Raw genomic sequence first — 18,541 nt, forward strand, 5'->3', positions numbered from 1 at the left:
TTCTGTCTTTATTCTGTAAATCATTTTATGTTTCTAGTCATTTTTACACTTAACATGGGTTAAGTGTTTAGTAAAGATTTATGAAAACTTTGGTGAGTAATCATGGTATAATGTTGATTACTCATAATTTCTATGTAAATTAATTTTTTGAAGAAATAACTCGTTCAGGCAGTCTGGTAAAAAGGCTTGAAAATAACATGAACATGAAAAAAAAGGAAAAACTAAAAAAAAATAAACTATGTGTTAAATTCTTTCAGTGTAATTTTGAGATGACAAATTTTGTTTAATGACAGTCTCATTCTCAAGGTGTGAATATTATATTCATTTTTTATTCCTAATCCAATGCGTTTGCTAAAACATGTGTAAATAAATTATGCAGAAGTATGTTATAATAGAATATGGAAACAATTTAGTTAAAAACTAAACACTGAGAATATTATAATAGACATAAGGTTAGAAATACATGCCTGTAGCTTGCACATTTTCATACAAGCAGCTTGCACGCATATGTTAATCTTCATACAATTATGACACTAGCATGCTACTTGCATGAAAATGTATGAGTTACAGGCATGTGTATTCCGAGCATAATACATAGTCAAACTAGTTAATATGACATCACCCTGAGTGCTTTCTTATTAAATTAAATGAATTATTATAGAAGGCAACCATGAGCAGTTGTAACTTAGCTGTACACTGCTGAGAATATACAAAGCAGGTTACTAAGGATTCAAAGGTTTCATACTACCATAGATGGTAAAATGTTTAATAAATGGCATTGTGATGGTCTTAAGAACTATTTATTTCTTGTAAAACATACATTGAGAGACACGTTTACTACTTATTTCTTCCCCTTTTTGGTGGCTGGTTTTTCTTCAGAGCTCTTGGGATTCTGCCAGTTTAATGGGTTTCTGCGGTACATGGGCCACGGCGGAACTGTTAGGATAGCAGCTAGAAGAAAACCAGCTCCCAAGATGTACACAGATTGGGAGAACTGTTGCACTATGTATCCCCACACGAAGCCGACGATGCTGAACAGTGTAATGATAGCTCTGTATAGCTTTTCCGCTTTTGCCTGGCCGACGTAGTCAATGTGGGTTGGTATGGATGTAAAGAAATCCATTATGATTAACTTTTATAGGGTTTCCTCTTGTCTTAAGCACTACAAACTGTAAAAACAACTTCAATTTTAGTATAGTTACAATTTTGTTTTTTGACATAAGTTGTCAGACAGCTACAGACAGACACGTCAGAAGCCACGATTGAGACCAGAGACAACTTACTCTCCCTGCCTTGCATTGCTTGCTGCTAAGCACAGATAAAATAACGGCAACAAAAACTGCAGTAAGTGCATTACAAAAACCGCATTGATTTTTGTCTTGGAGATAGACTACTTGTTTGTGAATGGTGAAAAGTGTGGAAACATTGAAAATGGGACGTAAATTTTGCTAATAATACATTCCAATAGAATACGCTCGACATCAGTAAACCCCGTATAATACGCAATACAAAGTCCATTGTTTGCTGGATTATAAATATTCTGATAAAAAGAAGATCAAACTCAACAACAACAAGGTTCCAGATATTATTTGTTACTTTTTCAACTTTTCCTTTAATTGTCAAGTCAACCTCTGTCCACGAGTAATTCTTTTCTTTACTTGTATTGTATAGCAACACTGCGTTGCACTTTTCCGTCAGTCGGTTGTCAACATTCAGTTCGATCGGACTCATTAGGTTAATTTTAGTTAACAAAGATATTAGTTTTATTTTCCAAAAGTACAATATACAAAATTAATCAAAATGACAACATTTAAGCAAGTTCCTCTCACATGTGGTGGCCATACTAGACCAGTCGTGCATTTGGATTTTAGTGACGTTACCAAGGATGGGTACTATTTGATTTCTGCCTGCAAAGGTGAGTATTTGTGAGTGAGTATAACGATTAGTTTGCACTGGAGCTGCCCTATTGCCTTGGCCCAGTCGTAGGTGGAAGACCTGTAAGTGTATTTGGGTGTGATTATTCGGGATTTTCCGTGACAGATGTTAGGAGGTTAAGATGTGATGAAAGGCCTTCACTTTTCTTGTTTTCGTTGACCGGTCCGCTCGGCCGGCGTTCATTCTAGGTAGGTGATGACCTTCTCTTTCCGGCCGTGCAGGAAGTACCTTGAATATCTGCTCGTATGTTTCCTCGCAGCTGCTTGCCTTGGTTGTCGCGTCGTGGTTTTGTTCACGATGTTGACATGACTTTTAAGTTACGGTTCTTTGTGTAAGCAACAGTGTGTCACCGAATTGTTGCTTTCCTGTGTAACATGTTGACATTTCACTTCTGGGTCACCTTGTACTTGCTCAAGGTTTGACTGAGATCTTGACATTAATGTTTACCATACATGACATGAGCTAAGACAACTAAATTACTTTCATAAAAATGACCTCTTGAGGAAAATACTGGCCTACAATATTGCTTGTGATTGTGGATATTGTTTATCTTTCAAACAGCTAGTATATACTTATATATACATATGCTTATGATTAAGTGTTTTTTTTTTCACTGGGAATAGATCAACCTTCATAGAAGATTTATCATTTCCTTATTTAGAGTTGCATGTTTAATTCCTATTTGATTTCCAGTTATGGATATCTTATTGAATGTAGCATCCTATTCAAAATTATAAATTTGAATTGAAATTTTTTGATTGATATTTCAATGCCTTGCTAGTCACTGCATGGAATTAATTATGTAGTTTGTTATGTCCATACTATTTATAGGCATATTATTTATTTTCAAAGCCATGTTTTGTTAGTAGTGGATATGGAAATATACCATATTTTTCTACATTTTCATTAGCTTTTTTTTGATTTGTTGAATGTTCTCTCAAAGTTAATGGTAATCAAAAATAACATGGCATATTATAATTATAGGATTCCAATTTTAATATAATGGTGACACTGTGTTTAATAGACTAGATATTGCAGTTATTAATGTACTAGCTTTTGCCCGCGACTTCGTCCGCGTGGAATAGTAATTTTGGGAAGTATTTAATTTATTTAGGACACCTATTCTGCCAATAATAGCACATTATAGAAACTTCTACGGTTTACCGAAAATAATCTATTTTGATACATTGCTATAAATATAAACTATTTTTTTTGTTTTCTTACATCCGTCCATCCGATGTTCTTTGGTAAACATAAATTTTGTGGTAGCCACATTTTATCCAAAGCTAGTCATTAAAATGTTTCCATACAAATTGCCTTAACTATTACTTCCGGCTGTCCTAGAAACTTGGAATTTTGCATAAAGGTAGCTCTTCAATAAATAAGAAAAATCTGAAAATCATAATTTTTCATGTCTGACTGTCTATGTCAATAAGTAAAATGACCCCACATTGCGTAGGTACATTTTGCTTATGAGCTTAGAAGGCTCTGCTAACACTGCATAATAACATCCCCTCGCAGGTAAAATTTTCAAAAACGCTTGAACAAATATCTATTTATTCTTATGAGTACCCAAATGCCAAGTTTCATAAAGATCCATCGATTTATCTTCAACAATGACGTGAAATAGGGACTCAGGAACGTTAAAAAAAACTTATCTATTAATCTCTTTTCTTTTATCTCTTTTCACGCGCCGAATTTTAGTAAAGATTTATCGATTTATCTTCAATAATGACGACCTTGCGTTTCATCCCCTATTTTACATAGGTCGATTTTTTCAAACAAATATAGACGTGTGCTAGCTACGAACTTCCACCATATAAACTTTCGTCCCCTAACCCCTGAAAGCCTCTTTTTCGCGATTAGCCTATGTTCTTTGTCTATTCTATCTCTGTACCAAATTTCATCAAAATCGGTTCAGCGGTTTAGGCGTGAAAGCGTTTACTTTCGCATTTATAATATTAGTATGGATTTGTTATTGTACCAGTTTTCTGTGTCAATGTTTATTCTAATATGTTAAACCTACTTTATTCAACTGCTGATTCAAATGCATAATAAGGTATTTTGAAATTATTCCTGAATATTGCAGCAGGTGGTTGGGCAAGAGTAACTAAACTCTGAATACTGTAAATGATCTTTAGGATTTTTAATAGTATTAATGTTTTCATACATTGTGTCACAAAATGTGACTGCACTCTGAATCAAAAATTCCTATGAAAACTTTTACAGTGTTATTCAGTAAAATTAATCCAAATCTGCAATGAATCGTGAAAATTATTTCACTAATAGAAAACTACATATCCCTGACCTGATGGGTTTGGTTAAAGTATGAACTGTAATTATTTCTGATAAGCAAGAAAGTCTCATTTTAAATATTGAAATATAAATGCCATGTTAAAATATAAAAAATCATACCCCAAAAAAGGAAAAAGCCTTTAACAAAATTATGGGTAACTAGCCTGTTTCCTGCGACTCTGTCTGCATAGAATTCATTTATCGCTATTCCGCAGGAACTATGCAATTTTCGGAATAACAACTATCCTTTATCCTTCTCCGGGACAAACTATCTGTATACCGGATGTCATCAAAATCGGTTCAGTGGTTTAGACATGATGAAGTAACAAACAAACAAAAAGACTTACAAACTTTCGCATTTATAGTATTAGTGGGAAGTGGGATATATTATGTATTTAAAAATGATTTCCGTTTTAGATGGCAAGCCTATGTTGCGGCAAGGTGAGACGGGCGATTGGATAGGGACCTTCGAGGGCCATAAAGGAGCTGTGTGGGGAGTAGCTTTGACACAAAATGCTAATTTAGCTGCCAGTGGAGCAGCTGACTTTTCAGGTATGTATATTTTTTATTAGTCCTGGAGAAAAACGATGGCAGTCTATTTTACCAAATCAAGGGATACCTAATTGATTTTTTACATTCAAAGACCTTAAGTGTTGTTCCAGTATGTTATATGTACCAGGATTTAGAAAAATATTACTTGTTTCAAACAAATAGTATGATTTTTCGTAAAGTCTATCCTGGGCGTGTCCAACATGCTCTTGGTCGTTTTTTTTTCTCTATGTTATTGTGTGTTAATTTCATGATTGTTGTTTTGTAGTTGTTTTATTTTCGATATTGAAATTCGATATTGTTGTGTTTCGGCATGGAGAGTAAGACAGCCGGTGAAATTACTGGCACTTGAGGTATCCCATCTTAGGCCTCTAGGTTGGCAACGCATCTGCAATACCCCTGGTGTTGCAGATGTTTATGGGCGGTGGTGATCTCTTATCATCAGGAGACCCACTTGCTCGTTTGCCATCCAGTCGAATAAAAGAAATAAAATATATATATTTTTGAGAACTTTTTATACAACTTCATGAAGACAGTTAGTTGCAATGCCAACCTAGTGCTTTCACGTTGTTGTGAGTTCAAGCCTGGGCTCGCACGTCTAATTTTTCAGAATATATATGCGAAAATACACGACTTTTTTCTTTTGTACAATAAAGAGTTTACATACATACATACATACTTTTTGGACACTTACACGAGAAAATTAAAAAGGAGCCCACATTAAGAAACAGTTTTTTTTTTCAGCACGGTGATACGGCACTTTACTTGTGCTAGTCTGAGCCGAAATTAGCCGGATTTTCTGTATAATTTCTTAAGCTTATAATTGTTGTTTGCAGCAAAACTGTGGGATGCACGTTATGGAGAAGTAGTCCACACTTTTGATCACGAGCACATAGTGAAGAGCGTAAACTTCAATGCTGATGACACCATGCTACTGACTGCTAGTAATGAAAAACTAATAAGGGTGTTTGATTTGAACAAGCCTGAGGCTGGACGTAAGTATTATTATTACTGAATAGTAACTAGTGTTACACTCATTGGTGACATAGAGAGAGCTTCAAAAAACAGTTTATTTTTTATTTTTTACTTGACTGGATGGCAAAGGAGCAAGTAGGTCTCCTGTTGGTAAGAGATCGCCACCGCCCATAGACACCTGCAATACCAGGGGGATTGCAGAGGCTTAAGATGGGATACCTCAAGTGCCAGTAATTTCACCGGCTGTTACTCTCCATGCCGAAACACAACAGTGCAAGCACTGCTGCTTCACAGCAGGATTAGCAAGCAAGATGGTGGTAGCAATCCGGGCGGACCTAGCACAAGGTCCTACCACCTGCAGGTAAATGCAGGGTGGCAAGTTGTTCATTGTGGCTTTCTACGGGGCGGGCCTTATAGGGATATCCCTTCTGTAAGTATTTTGTGTATCTGGGACTTGAATCGAATATTTTTGTTAGGCAACCCAAAGAGAGAGAAGCGAGGGCCGGGATAAATCAGCACATCCAGGCTGTAAAATCGAATATACTAGTATGTAGGTGGATGTATGGGGAAGAGCTGTTCGACTTACACTAGGACAGATAATGCCGGCTCGCTTATGTCTGTACCAACCCTTTGGTAGGTATGCCCTCTTAAGGAACACCTAGAAGTATCTTTACAACCTTTGCCTTACTTTTCACTGACGTCACGTAAAAAAATTTGGTAACCCGGTGGGAGTCGAGTTATTACGGCACCACGTTATGTATGTCTTGCCGTTAATTATGGCCACTACCACTAGAGATAAAATCAGTTTGGTTGATTGAAGATGTGCACGTTTTTTTTTTCGTTTAAGTGGACTTACTTTCGTAATCAGTCTCGATGTCAACTTATGAAATTTTATTTCTTAACAAAAGATTTTCTTCCGATTAAAAATAATTGCAAAATTATCTACTGGCCAGTATTTTTTCCCTTTTTTCCGCTTTTCCTGTTGTCATTGTAACAGCACCTGTATAGCAGGGTTCTTGCCAAAACAATTACTGTTATTCTAGAGACAATTAAGAATTTATTTTTCGTATAGGCTTTCACATATAGCACACACAGCGAATCCCTTCACATACAGCGGCTGTAGCGCGGCTAAGTCGCAACGCCGTTGCTAGCGACAGCCGCGCATCACAGTATATGCCACCGCTAGCTCGGAGCGCTGCAGTCGCGCTTCTGTCGCGCGATCATCTCGCGGCTGTCGCGCTGCAGCTGCGCTACTTAAATATGTATGGATACGAGTCGCGCTACTGCAGCGCGACTTAGAAGCGCTACAGTCGTACGACAAAAACGCCTATATGGGATTGAAAGCATCTTTAGGATAGTTTTTATATATAAAATCAAAATCGATTAAGTAATAATTGACGTCATCATGTGATTTTATATCTCTTGTCGCGTTCGTGGTTACTTGATACACTCGTTATAGTCAAACTCTTCCTGATGTACTGTTAAGGACCGGAATGCTCTACCTATGTACTACTTCCGGTACTTTATAATTGCCTTGAGGAATTCTAAACAAGTGTGATAAAGTGTTCTCCGTATATATTGTGTAGGAAATATAAACAGTCTGTAATTTCCCACGATAACTATGGTGACATCTAAACAAAGGAAATTTGCAAAGGTTCACTTCTATAAGGTATTATACCTATCTATAGGTTTAATACCTTTAAACGAGAGAATTTCTAGGATCTAGGAAATGGGAAATGGTACTAGCAAATTGTACTCCATCCACTATGTCATAGCCATTTACATCTAATAAAAAACACGCATTTACTCCCCTCGAAACAGCCTTGGTTATGGGAATAGGGTATGGAAATGGGGGGGCGGGGTATTTGTTTGTTTTCAAAAGGTTTCCCGACAGTGACTTAAACTTCAAAGCCTACACTTAACTTGACGTTGCATGTTCGTCTTACGCTATCGGCTTCCCATTCACTCTAACAAATATATCTGAATACGCCAAGTGAGTTGCAAGCTTTAGTATGAAATTTGTTGTTCGCAGCTGTGGAGAAATTCAGTGCGCACACAAGCAGCATTAGACACGCGGTGTTTCTGCACAACTCGCGAATCGCCAGCGTCTCCGACGATCTCACCATGCGCGTGTGGGATCGCAATACTGGACAGGTATTTAAAAAAAAGTTTCTGGCAAAAAATTCAATTTTCATACAAGCTTTTTTGTTGACTATACTTGTATTGGTATGCAATTTATATATGTTTGCCAAATTTTAAGTCCATCCGACCACTGGAAATGGGTCAAAATGAACTTGCAAGAAGTCAAAGTCAAAATATCTTTATTCAATTTAGGCTATAACAAGCACTTATGAATGTCAAAAAAAATCTACCACCGATTTGGAAAAACCTCTGTTGAGAAGAATCTGGCAAGAAACTCAACAAGGTATATTTTTTAAACAGATTTACAATATTATTAAATGATATCTATACATCACAAGTATTTAACACAACTTTATTTTTAACAGAGTAAGTTAAATAAAAGTTCGTAAAAATCGGACAACAGCGAGTCCAACTCAATGCCTTTGCTCAACACAAAACATTGTGCAAGTTAAATCACAAATAAGTTTTTTTTTTCAATAAAATTGCTTTTTATGACCGTATTTTTTCTTGGCTGTTGTTTGTATTGTACTATTGTATGATGAAAATAAATATCTATACCAACATCACTAGAAGTCGGTGCAATCGACGTGCAATATTTGACCGCTACAAATACACATATAATACTAAAATACAAACATTGGAAATTAAATAAAGCATAAAACATCGGACAGGAGTTAGTCTGACTCAAGAATGTTTCGCGCACACACAGAAAAAATACATCGTGAATGAATTCTGAAAAATACAACTCTCCTTTCTTTACGCACTTTTTCGATTCTCATAAAATAAGTTCCTCCATTCCTAATAAGTTAAATAAATAATATTTGTTTGTGACATCAATGCGTCATCCAATTTACATTTTACATGTTGGTAATTGTGCAAACTAAGACTTAATATTTATGCAATTGATTTCAGGAGGTGCATAAAGTGGAGTTCACGTCTATTCCAAATAGCTTAGAGCTGTCTAGGGATGGTGCGATATTGACAGTGGCACACGGTAAGTGACTAGTTATAGCAACTGTCTTAATCTCTAAACTTTAGAGATTAAAGCCCACAGACATACAGGCCTTTAGACATACAGACGACGGGTGCGGGCCGTGCGCGGGCCGCGGCGGGCGTACATGGCGGTATATGGACGCTGGCGCGCCCGCCGTCGGTATGATGGCGTCCATATACCGCCATGTAAATACGCCCGTCGCGGGCCTGCGGACGACCCGCACCCGTCGTGTGTGTTGGGCTTAAGAGAGTTGATGTTAAGACATTAACAGAGAAGCTAGAGTCTAACTAAAGCTTCTCGTTCTGCCCACCTTCCACTGCGAGCGTATGGACTCGATTGAAACTTTACGTTCTTTCTTAAATTTATTAAACTCCCTTGTGGTCCCATTTAAATTTGATGAAAATTAGCACCCCTAAGAAAGTTCTTGTAATTATAAAAAAACCGAATAATTATATGTAATTCCGTCAAATACTACTACTAGCCTTTCTAAACTACCTAATGATTTTTCTAGGCACAACAGTATCGTTCTACTCTTCGGACACTATGCGCAAGATGCGCGAATTTCCTGTGCCAACGAAATGTTACTCGGCGTCGCTGGCGCCCTCTCGCGCCACTTTCGTCTGCGGCGGGGAAGATCTCAAAGTGTACAAGTTTGACTACAACACTGGAACTGAACTCGGTGAGTGATAACCTCCTGATCCCTCGCGTACTTTATAAAGGCCCAATTAACACTAAGAATAACGGCCGAATCTACTTTATAAAGTACAAATTGTTCATTGAATAAAGAATTCTAAGAATTTTGAAATAATATCCAAAATAACAAAGCAGGTGAACCACGTGTAGGTCTTAAGCACTAAGCCATTCAAAAAAGTTAGAACTCAGTAGTTTAACCGTTTTACTCGTCCCGTCAATTTAGACGCAACTAGAATTGAGGGCTATTCAAGGCCAGAGTGAGCAGGTTGTTTTATAAAACACACGCTACTACAAAATTAATCATAGTTTATATTGTTTACCTAGGAAGGATTACTTATTTTAAAAGCGACTCATTTTTACAAATCAAATTGATTTTGTAAGGCGAATCTTTGTGTAAGTAGTCAGTTTACGCAATTTGACCAAAAGAGGGTTAAAGTAGTAAGAAAAAACACGATCAAATAGTGTAGCATTTGAACAAAATTATAATCCCTAAATAACATTTTTATTTTATTATTAGGTACTTGTGATTGTTTTTATTATGTGATTATTTTCATGTTTTGAAGTTTATAGCGCATTGGTATCCTGTAATGCTATATATATTAATTTCAGAATCAAATAAAGGGCACTTTGGCCCCGTCCACTGCGTGCGATGGTCGCCGGACGGCGAGCTGTACGGCACCGGATCGGAGGACGGCACGGTCCGGCTCTGGCAGGGCGTGCCGGGCCGCGTGTACGGGCTTTGGCGCCGCAGCCAGGACGCCGCGCCCGTAGCCAACGGGTTCAAGGAGGTCGCCGCCAACTGACATAGCGCGTTAGCTGAACAGGTGATGATTTACATCAGATTCAGTTTCATTTATCTTTGGTTCACTCAGGAGACATCAGTGAAACACTTTGTTAGAAAATTGTTTGCAATCTATACTATTAAGTTGCGTTTCCACCAATAATGTGCGAGGATGTGTTGCGAGGAATGTGTTTTTAATTAACCAATAGAAACGCTTCATTTACCTCGCCTCGCTCCGCTCAGCTGTTTGCACCAGGGATGTGCTGTCCGAGGCGAGGTAAAACGCATTCCTCGCAACACATCCTCGCACATTATTGGTGGAAACACAGCTTTAGCATGCTTAGGAGATGAGTCATGAAGGAATTGCCTTGCTTGTCACAACTCCTAACTTTTAGTTGATTTGTACTCCACAGTTGATTGATACTTTTTAATAAGTAACTCAGGAGACGTTACTATGGCAACAAGCTACGGTAAAAAATTGATTGACCCTTTTATTGGCACGCTTTAATTCTATTCTGTTCGGCATTTGTCACTCTTCGGGCGGTTGGTATAAGGGCTCTTTACCACGGACGTCTAGTTTTGCAGGATCGGTTTTTTACTGGATACCGCAAAAATCATACCTGTGTTCACACACAGAAGTTTGCATTCCGTTTTTTACTGGATAGCATTGGCAGTCGGAGAAGAAAATAAAAACCGAATGCAGGATGCTAGTGGGCTTTGATTAAACTATGTATGTAGCTAGACTGGGTGCCGTTTTATACTGGATCCAGTCGTCCGGTTTGTAGTGGCAAAACCGTACGGCACATTTCGAACGGATCGGATTTTTGCGGAATCCTGCAAACCGAATGCTAATGTCAATGTTACCACAGTAGCACGTATACTACTAAACGTGATCCTGCAAAAACCCGAATCCGCAAAAAACGGGACGTTGCCGTGGAAAGGGTTCTAAGAGAACAGAGAATATGCAAGCATTTTTTGTAGTAGATTTTAAAGGATGCTTTATCAGAGCACGAAAATTCAATCGCCGTCCGTTTTCTCACAGCAATGATTTTAGGGTGTATTTACTAAATTATTTTAGACACTTTTGCTACTCTAGCGCCACTTAGAAGGAAATTGGAACTGTTATTTACCGCTTAACTCTGTTCCAGACCCCGCGAATATAGATACGCTACCACAAAATTAATCACTGTTTAATATTGTTAACATATTATTATAAGGGATTAATTTAAAAATGAATAATATTTTGAACGACTTCAATTGATTTTGTACCTACCATATTGTTAATTTATGGTTTTAATAGGGTCAAACATGGACATTTTATCAACTTTTCCGCCATAAGAGATGGTTCTCCCTCCTTGTATAGTTCATAAAGCGAACATTATAGCGGCTGTCAAATGCGATTGTAAAATCTGTTACTTAGTAATTATTATATTATCTGTGAGCACACCAACTTTGAACAATATGAATCTAAATTTAGTATCTTTTGCTGCAGGATTCCGAGGAGCAGTGAGAGTGCAAGCAAAATTATGCGCCTGGAGTTATCAAGGCCGATGCCGCGTTGTCCCAGGCCCAGTGTTATGAACTAAGAGGGGTAGCCTGAAATCAAGACTTTATTCGTAACTATGTCAAACCTTTGTGTTGTTCGTTGTTAGCAACACAGTTTTTTTTATACTCAAACTCGATGTATTTATTGTAAAAAGGAAACTAAATAGACTCGATATGCAACAAAATAAAGTGATTTGTACATAATAAGCTTTTATATTTCCGTCTAGAAAAGATAGTAATAAAACAACATTTTCAAACAAAATACTCGTTTACTTATTTTTTTTGTCACTAGATGAGATTTCTGTCCCAAGAAACTAGACTAAATTATGAAGTATATCATACACCATATTTATCGGCCGTCTCGTGGCGTAATTACAAATAATTTATACAAGGCAGTGACAATTTGCCAGAATTTAATAAACGCCTGATATACGGCACGGTTATACATTTCAAAATACGTCCTTTTAAAACTTCTTTAAAGTGAGAGATGCAGAAAAGGCGTAACAAACGAGAGTCGTCAGTACGGTCTAAGGTCCCATCTCGGTCTCGGCTAATCTCGACCAATAATCCAGCCGAGATCTCGGTCTCGGCTAATCTCGACCAATAATCCAGCCGAGATCTCGGTCTCGGTTTGGGCCGAACAGCGCCGAGGTTTTCGGTTACAATCGAGACCATGCGATAGTCTTATTTGAACTGTCTAACAGACATCTTCATAAAAACCGCACTACTTTGGAAAAAATCGTATCTATAAATCGGTTAATAAACCAAAAAAACTTAACAAGTATGTACAATCGTTAACTTTGGGGCCCAATTTTTTTTCAAAATGGGTCAGTTATATAAATTAAAAATTAATGATTGTACAACCCATAAATGATTATAAAACTAAGGAAAGTGCACATGGTAGTTTTATAAATTTTGAAACACTAGTTTTTTTTAAAAGTATTACTTTAAAGTAAGTGCCAGTCAGACGTATTACGAGTACGAGTATAGTGCGACAAAGATCTTAATAAACGTGTGAAAAATTAAACTAACGCGGCTATACTTAGTGCCATCCACAAGACGCGAGATTTTGACAAAATTAGACATTAACGGCATTGTAATAAGAACCACGGCACGCGTCATCGTGAATGACTCTACCTATATCTTGCAAAAACTACATTTGCACATCGCTGTGAATGGCGCAGTTCGTACCTTTTGTTCGTGGTTTTTATTTTGTATTTTGAGATTAAAGCACCTTCGTGCAAACGTCACCCACGTGCATTAAGATCGTTGTCACATTACTTTTAACTGCTTGGGTGTGGGTCAGCGAGCTTTTTTTGCTCTTGTGCTGTTCGGTTTTGTTCGTAAACTTAACCCTTTTCCAGTCATAGTGCATATAGCGACCACATAAATGTACACAAATATTCGACCTTGCTTTTACAATATGGTTCACAATCAATTGAAGTCGTTAATCTTATCAATCATTTTGTGCTAGCTTATCTAAATTCGCGGGGTCTGGAAAAGGGTTAAAGCGACATATTCACATGAGAGAAAAAACGCGCGAAGCCATAATTCACGCAACGTCTTACCTCTGTGCCATTTACTTTGAAATGATTATCTAATTTAAGTTGATAATGAATAATCGTTAACTAAAATTGAACTATGGATTTACTTATTTTGTATAACAAAACTTAGCCTACCTATTCACTGAAGCTAACTGAACAAAATAACTACGCTTCCATGAAGGATAAATTTATTGCATTGGTAAAAAGACGACCTCTAAGGTAACTATGGCGTTAGTTAAACATATAAGTTGTACGGTTGTACCAAGTTACTACAACGAGGAGTCGTAATGTCAAATCCCTCTGATCCGACCGCTGGTGTGACATTGGTTATAGTAATTTGGTGCAACCAGAGGCCGTAGGTATTGCCTGTCGTTTCTGACGCTCGCGGTCGCAATCAAATGACAGTTTTTGTATGCGAAATCTGTCATTTGATTGCGATCGCAAGCGTCAGAAACGTTAAGCAATACGGCCTCAGGCCTTAGAAATTGTACATCTTGGTAACTTTGTGACGTGGTTGTGGAGTACATCGAATGGGTCTATCGAGTATTTAACTTATCCTAATTTTGTTTCGCCACATAATATTAAAGCTAACGATGGCCATAAATGCTTAACTTTAATTAAGAATACATGATTAATCAAGAGTATAAAATTATAAAAGTGCTATTTTAGTTATAATTTGGTACCTGTTGAAATGAAACGATTTGACGTTATTTTTGTTAACTATCCCAAATCGTATGAAAAGACGGTTGAGGGATTTTATAAAAATACCTCAATTATTCTAATAAATAGCAACTATTTTATTTGTAATTTGTATTTAACTACTTATTTATTTCTACAAAACACCTAAACTTAACAAAGAGTATATAAATTCATGTCCGCTAATGATATAAAGCTACAGGAAACCAAGAAATTATTTTATTTGTTATTCTCAGCTGTAGGTATAAATACTTATTTTGCGCTGGTTCTGCTGTTTTAAATTATTGGTAAATTTTAAATTCAATTTTGAAATTATAAAAATAAATACGCACGACCTTAGTCAATAAGCGTGTGTATACATATTTTTGTAACTTTGGCCACATCGATCTCTTTGTAGTCGACTGTAACCTTCCGTAACCTTCCGTATGTGTGTGCGTGAAAAAGATGGCCTTGAATTTTGCACTGATCCGTGCGCATACGAAAGGTGATGTAAATACTTAATCATTAATCTTAAACTAAACTACCAACTTAAATAATAGTTCATATAACTTCAGCTTCAAGAACTTAGCACTAGCACAGAATAACTAATGCACTATGTAGCACTTATTGTACCTTTTGCACCACAATTGTTAGAAATAGCTAGGTATCACCGTAATGGCGATGAAATATGGACCAACCCTATGACTCGATTACTGAGCGTGACAGCGAATGGATTAGGGTATTTTTTTCAATTCGGCTACGCAACAGTCGTGCTTGGCTATACAGTCCTGTGTTAGTGACTAATATCTTGAAAACAGCAGACTGTTGGCCTTGATTGATCCTTGGTTTGAACTGGAACTGCAAAGTTTTATTTACAGTGTCAGAGCAAAGCAATGGAGATCCTTGGGCTTACTGAGAGTCCAGAATTGTATGTAAACACATCATATTCGTCAGCACAAACGTTAAAAAAATCTCTAGGTACACTTCTTGTAATGGGTACATGAAAATCATGACTTATCTGATGAAACAAATAAAGTCGTTTTAGATGGGTATTATAGGTATATCAACCATTTAAAGCCTTTATAAGCCTTATCAATTATTGTCAATCGATCACTAACTTCTAATAAATAAAACAGCATGTATTTGACACTCGGAACCAGGGTCCTTCAGGCCCCATTTGAATTTGTAGTCTTAAACAGTTGATTAAATTCATGGCGTTCAACTGGGTAGTCTTTGATCACTTCACTTGGCTATGAATGAGGAGAGGTCAGGGAACTTGAAGTTGAGTGGGGGGCGGCGGGGTGCTCGCGATGGGGAAGGGGCGGCGGCGCCGCACTGCGCTGCGCAGACGTCGTCGCGCGCAACCGCCTCGCGCGGCCACTCGCGCAGGAGTTGCGCGCAATCCGTGATGCGGAGCGATGCACATTGCGCCTGAGAACATTTAGGACAAACGTAAGCAGATGTTACTTTACTGCTGCGTTACCGACATGTTATGCTAAAATCCAGAAACAACACTTATGTCACACAGACTCCACTATCACAGACACCTTTTGTCTAAAAACTTAGATGTCGCACGTAAGCACTAAGGTATAACGTCTGAACAAATAAATCTTAAACGGGTGATCCATTAGAAAGACGGGTGCTTTGTCATGTAGCGGTTGTAGGAGTTCAAGCACACGAAAAAGCCACAATGAGTCAAGCCACAGTTTCATCGGTTTTGGGGTGCTCCATTGGCGGACTATAGGTAAGTACGTCTGCCTGGCCAGTCCGCGGTTGTAGCCGTTCAAGCACACGAAAAAGCCATAATGAGTCAAGCCACAGTTTCATCGGTTTTGGGTTCGACTTTAGCGACATATTCAGGTAAGAACTTGTCTGCCTGGCCACTTCCGCTGATGGTACCACGGTTTGACTCGTTTTAACATGCTTTACAATTACAAATAAGCAGGCAGCAATTTGCACACTAGTTCTTTGATAACAATTTGCCATTAAAAACGCATAGGTATGCGGCAATCGATCTGATTCCAACAGCCAATGACGGGTCAACGATCAGCCAATCTCTCGCCTTAAATAAACTGCTAGGTACATTTTACGGCGATGGTCTTCATTCTTCGACAGTGCATATGGAGATAGGTACTTAAATAAAATCTGCAGTTGAGATTAAGACAGACTTTTCTATCAAGAACTGTTACTCACCCCTTCGGTGGTACAGATGCAGGAAGTGCAAGGTGACGGGAAAGCAGAGTCCCCAACTGCTACATTGCGACCCGCGATCAGACAACCCTGGGCAGAGCTCTCGCGCCACGCCGACAAATCCACCTTAGGGAGAGACGCGCACGGGACGCGGGGGTTCCTGAAATATCCAATTTGTTCTGTTAACTAAAAGCCTTAAGGTAGCATAAGTCGCGGTATTTCATGTAACAAATAAAATTCTTTCTATGGGCAGTTTTGGGCAGTTTGGGAACTTATCGAAAAATCCAACATACCCAATTCGAAATTGTCTGAGGTTAAAATAACTCCAGCGTTACATTGTTACCCATATCTATATTGTGATTCCAGAACTATGACTAAAATACAAGCAGTAAAAAATAAAATAACATGCAAGCCGTGGTGGCCCAGTGGTTTGACCTATGAGTCCATCATCATCATCATCTCAAACACAACAACAACATCTCAACAAAACGCACCTCTGAGTTTTTAAAAATTTGTGTGCGAAATTACATTTGAAATTTACCACGAGGTTTACGGTGAAGGAAAATATCGTGAGGAAGGAGGAAACCTGCACAAACCTGCGAAGCGATTCAATGGTGTGTGTGAAGTTCCCAATCCGCACAATGGGGCGTATCTAAGCTGATGATGATGAACTACTAAAATACTAGGACCTAGAACCTTACCTCTTTAATAATTTGGTTTGATAATGAATTTTGGCTGATCTGGATGTAGTAGGCATGATGTTACACTGAGCACAAAATATTATACCTAATCTGAATCTAGGTAAGTACGTTAGGATAGTTAACTTACAAGAAATTACTGGGCAGGTCGAAGGCAGCTCTTTGGATGTCGCTGTTCTGATCAAAGTTCTCACAGAGAATCTTGGAGAGTGTCACTTTACGAATTTCAGACAGTTGTTGTTCGGTGAAGCGAGCAGCGTTATTGTCGTTCTCGTACCTGTAAATTGGTTAAAATGTATGTTGTAGAACAGGGCTGGAATGATACAAATGTCGTGACGCAATACCAATTTATTGAATCCGATGTATTTTGTAGGTATATAGTTACCTACTATAGGAAAGAGGAAAGTACACAAGGCTGAATTCGTGACAGAAATAGCTCAACAATGAAACTAGTAATGTTACAGTGGCAAATCATGTGGCAGGGAAGACGACCACTGCTGGATATAGTAGCCCCCCAAAGAACGCTACAGTGGTCGCACCCATCGGACTCCTGCGATCTTCAGGTCAACAGTCCAATTTGTGGAGCTTCCCACGCTGCGTCTTCTTGATCTCGTAGATTAAACTCCGAGCGCAGTCCTTTAAATTGTTATCTTTGGATGACTTTGAAACCATCGGAAGGATGTACGATAAGCACTTACCAGAACCGATCACACTTTCTCAGCTGTCTGAACTGGATGGCGATGATGCAAGCGAAAGTTGGACCGACCAGTCCTCCTTGCAAAGGTCTCTCGCTCATACCTCCAGGGAAGAGATCGATGTCGTCTACGGTCGGGTATATTCTCTTCAACCTGATGGGGACCAAATAAATAACGGTCAGTAATGTACTTATAGCTGTGGTGGCGTATTATAGTGATTTGACCTTTCGCCTGTCAAAGCAGAGGATCGTGGCTTCATACCCCGGCTCGCACCTCTGAGTTTTTCGAAATTCATGTGCGAAATTACATTTCAAATTGACCACGAGCTTTACGGTGAAGGAAAACATCGTGAGGAAACTTGCACGCACCTGTGAAGCAATTCAATGGTGTGTGTGAAGTTCCCGATCCGCACTGGGCCCGCGCGTGAGAACTACGGCCCAAGCCCTCTTATTCTGAGAGGAGGAATGTGCCCAGTAGTGGGACGTATATTGGCTAGGATGATGAATGTACTTATACTCATTAGTTCTTTTATGGAGAACCAATCAATGACTAGAATGAAACAGTGATTAGGAAAATACATAAACTGTCATTAAAGGATGGGCCAATAGAAGAGCTGGCGGATATACGAGTAAGCCCGGCTAGCTCAGTCGGTAGAGCATGAGACTCTTAATCTCAGGGTCGTGGGTTCGTGCCCCACGTTGGGCGCCATTGTCAAGGGCAGACCTCTTGAGGGGAGGTTTGACCTTAAAGAAGGCCTAGTAGGTTATTTCTGAGTAAAACAAACGTTTTAACAATTTTAATTAAAATCAAAAATAAAATAACAGGCCTAG

The 18,541-nt window shown here is 38.4% G+C and overlaps 3 protein-coding genes and 1 non-coding gene across 5 annotated transcripts in view; 2 read left to right on the forward strand and 2 right to left on the reverse strand.

Annotated features, from left to right (window-relative positions):
- Positions 1-778: 778 nt before the first annotated feature.
- Positions 779-1,278, reverse strand: Spase12 (Signal peptidase complex subunit Spase12). Its single transcript, XM_074089299.1, has one exon. It carries the CDS (start codon positions 1,121-1,123, stop codon positions 842-844), a length of 282 nt encoding a protein of 93 aa, XP_073945400.1. The 5' UTR covers positions 1,124-1,278; the 3' UTR covers positions 779-841.
- Positions 1,279-1,677: 399 nt separating this feature from the next.
- On the forward strand, positions 1,678-12,840 carry wmd (serine-threonine kinase receptor-associated protein wmd). The gene is made up of 8 exons (XM_074089295.1): positions 1,678-1,915; positions 4,648-4,782; positions 5,616-5,774; positions 7,787-7,908; positions 8,809-8,890; positions 9,402-9,569; positions 10,193-10,407; positions 11,857-12,840. The coding sequence occupies exons 1-7, from the start codon at positions 1,801-1,803 to the stop codon at positions 10,384-10,386; spliced, it is 975 nt and encodes a 324-aa protein (XP_073945396.1). The 5' UTR covers positions 1,678-1,800; the 3' UTR covers positions 10,387-10,407; positions 11,857-12,840.
- LOC141429095 (lactoperoxidase) overlaps positions 12,159-18,541 on the reverse strand; it is a 113,300-nt gene continuing 106,917 nt past the window's right edge. For both annotated transcript variants that reach the window (XM_074089289.1, XM_074089290.1), the window contains 4 exons: positions 17,715-17,864; positions 17,147-17,293; positions 16,322-16,478; positions 12,159-15,559 (listed from right to left, as the gene is read on the reverse strand). In XM_074089289.1, coding sequence (XP_073945390.1) covers positions 15,371-15,559; positions 16,322-16,478; positions 17,147-17,293; positions 17,715-17,864 — 643 coding nt within the window. In that variant the 3' untranslated portion in view covers positions 12,159-15,370. The remainder of the gene's footprint in view (positions 15,560-16,321; positions 16,479-17,146; positions 17,294-17,714; positions 17,865-18,541) is intronic.
- On the forward strand, positions 18,344-18,416 carry TRNAK-CUU (transfer RNA lysine (anticodon CUU)). The gene has a single exon. It is a non-coding gene; the product is annotated as a tRNA-Lys (tRNA).

This window comes from Choristoneura fumiferana, chromosome 6, assembly GCF_025370935.1.
Source record: "Choristoneura fumiferana chromosome 6, NRCan_CFum_1, whole genome shotgun sequence".
NCBI classification, from domain to species: Eukaryota; Metazoa; Arthropoda; class Insecta; order Lepidoptera; family Tortricidae; genus Choristoneura; species Choristoneura fumiferana.

What these genes read in the sequence shown, in the direction of transcription:
- Spase12 (XM_074089299.1), bottom strand. Translation starts at nt 1,123, where the DNA reads ATGGATTTCTTTACATCCATACCAACCCACATTGACTACGTCGGCCAG.
- wmd (XM_074089295.1), top strand. Translation starts at nt 1,801, where the DNA reads ATGACAACATTTAAGCAAGTTCCTCTCACATGTGGTGGCCATACTAGA. An exon ending in GATATTGACAGTGGCACACG is followed by an intron (nt 8,891 to 9,401) that starts GTAAGTGACTAG and finishes TGATTTTTCTAG; the next exon opens with GCACAACAGTATCGTTCTAC. An exon ending in CAACACTGGAACTGAACTCG is followed by an intron (nt 9,570 to 10,192) that starts GTGAGTGATAAC and finishes TATTAATTTCAG; the next exon opens with AATCAAATAAAGGGCACTTT.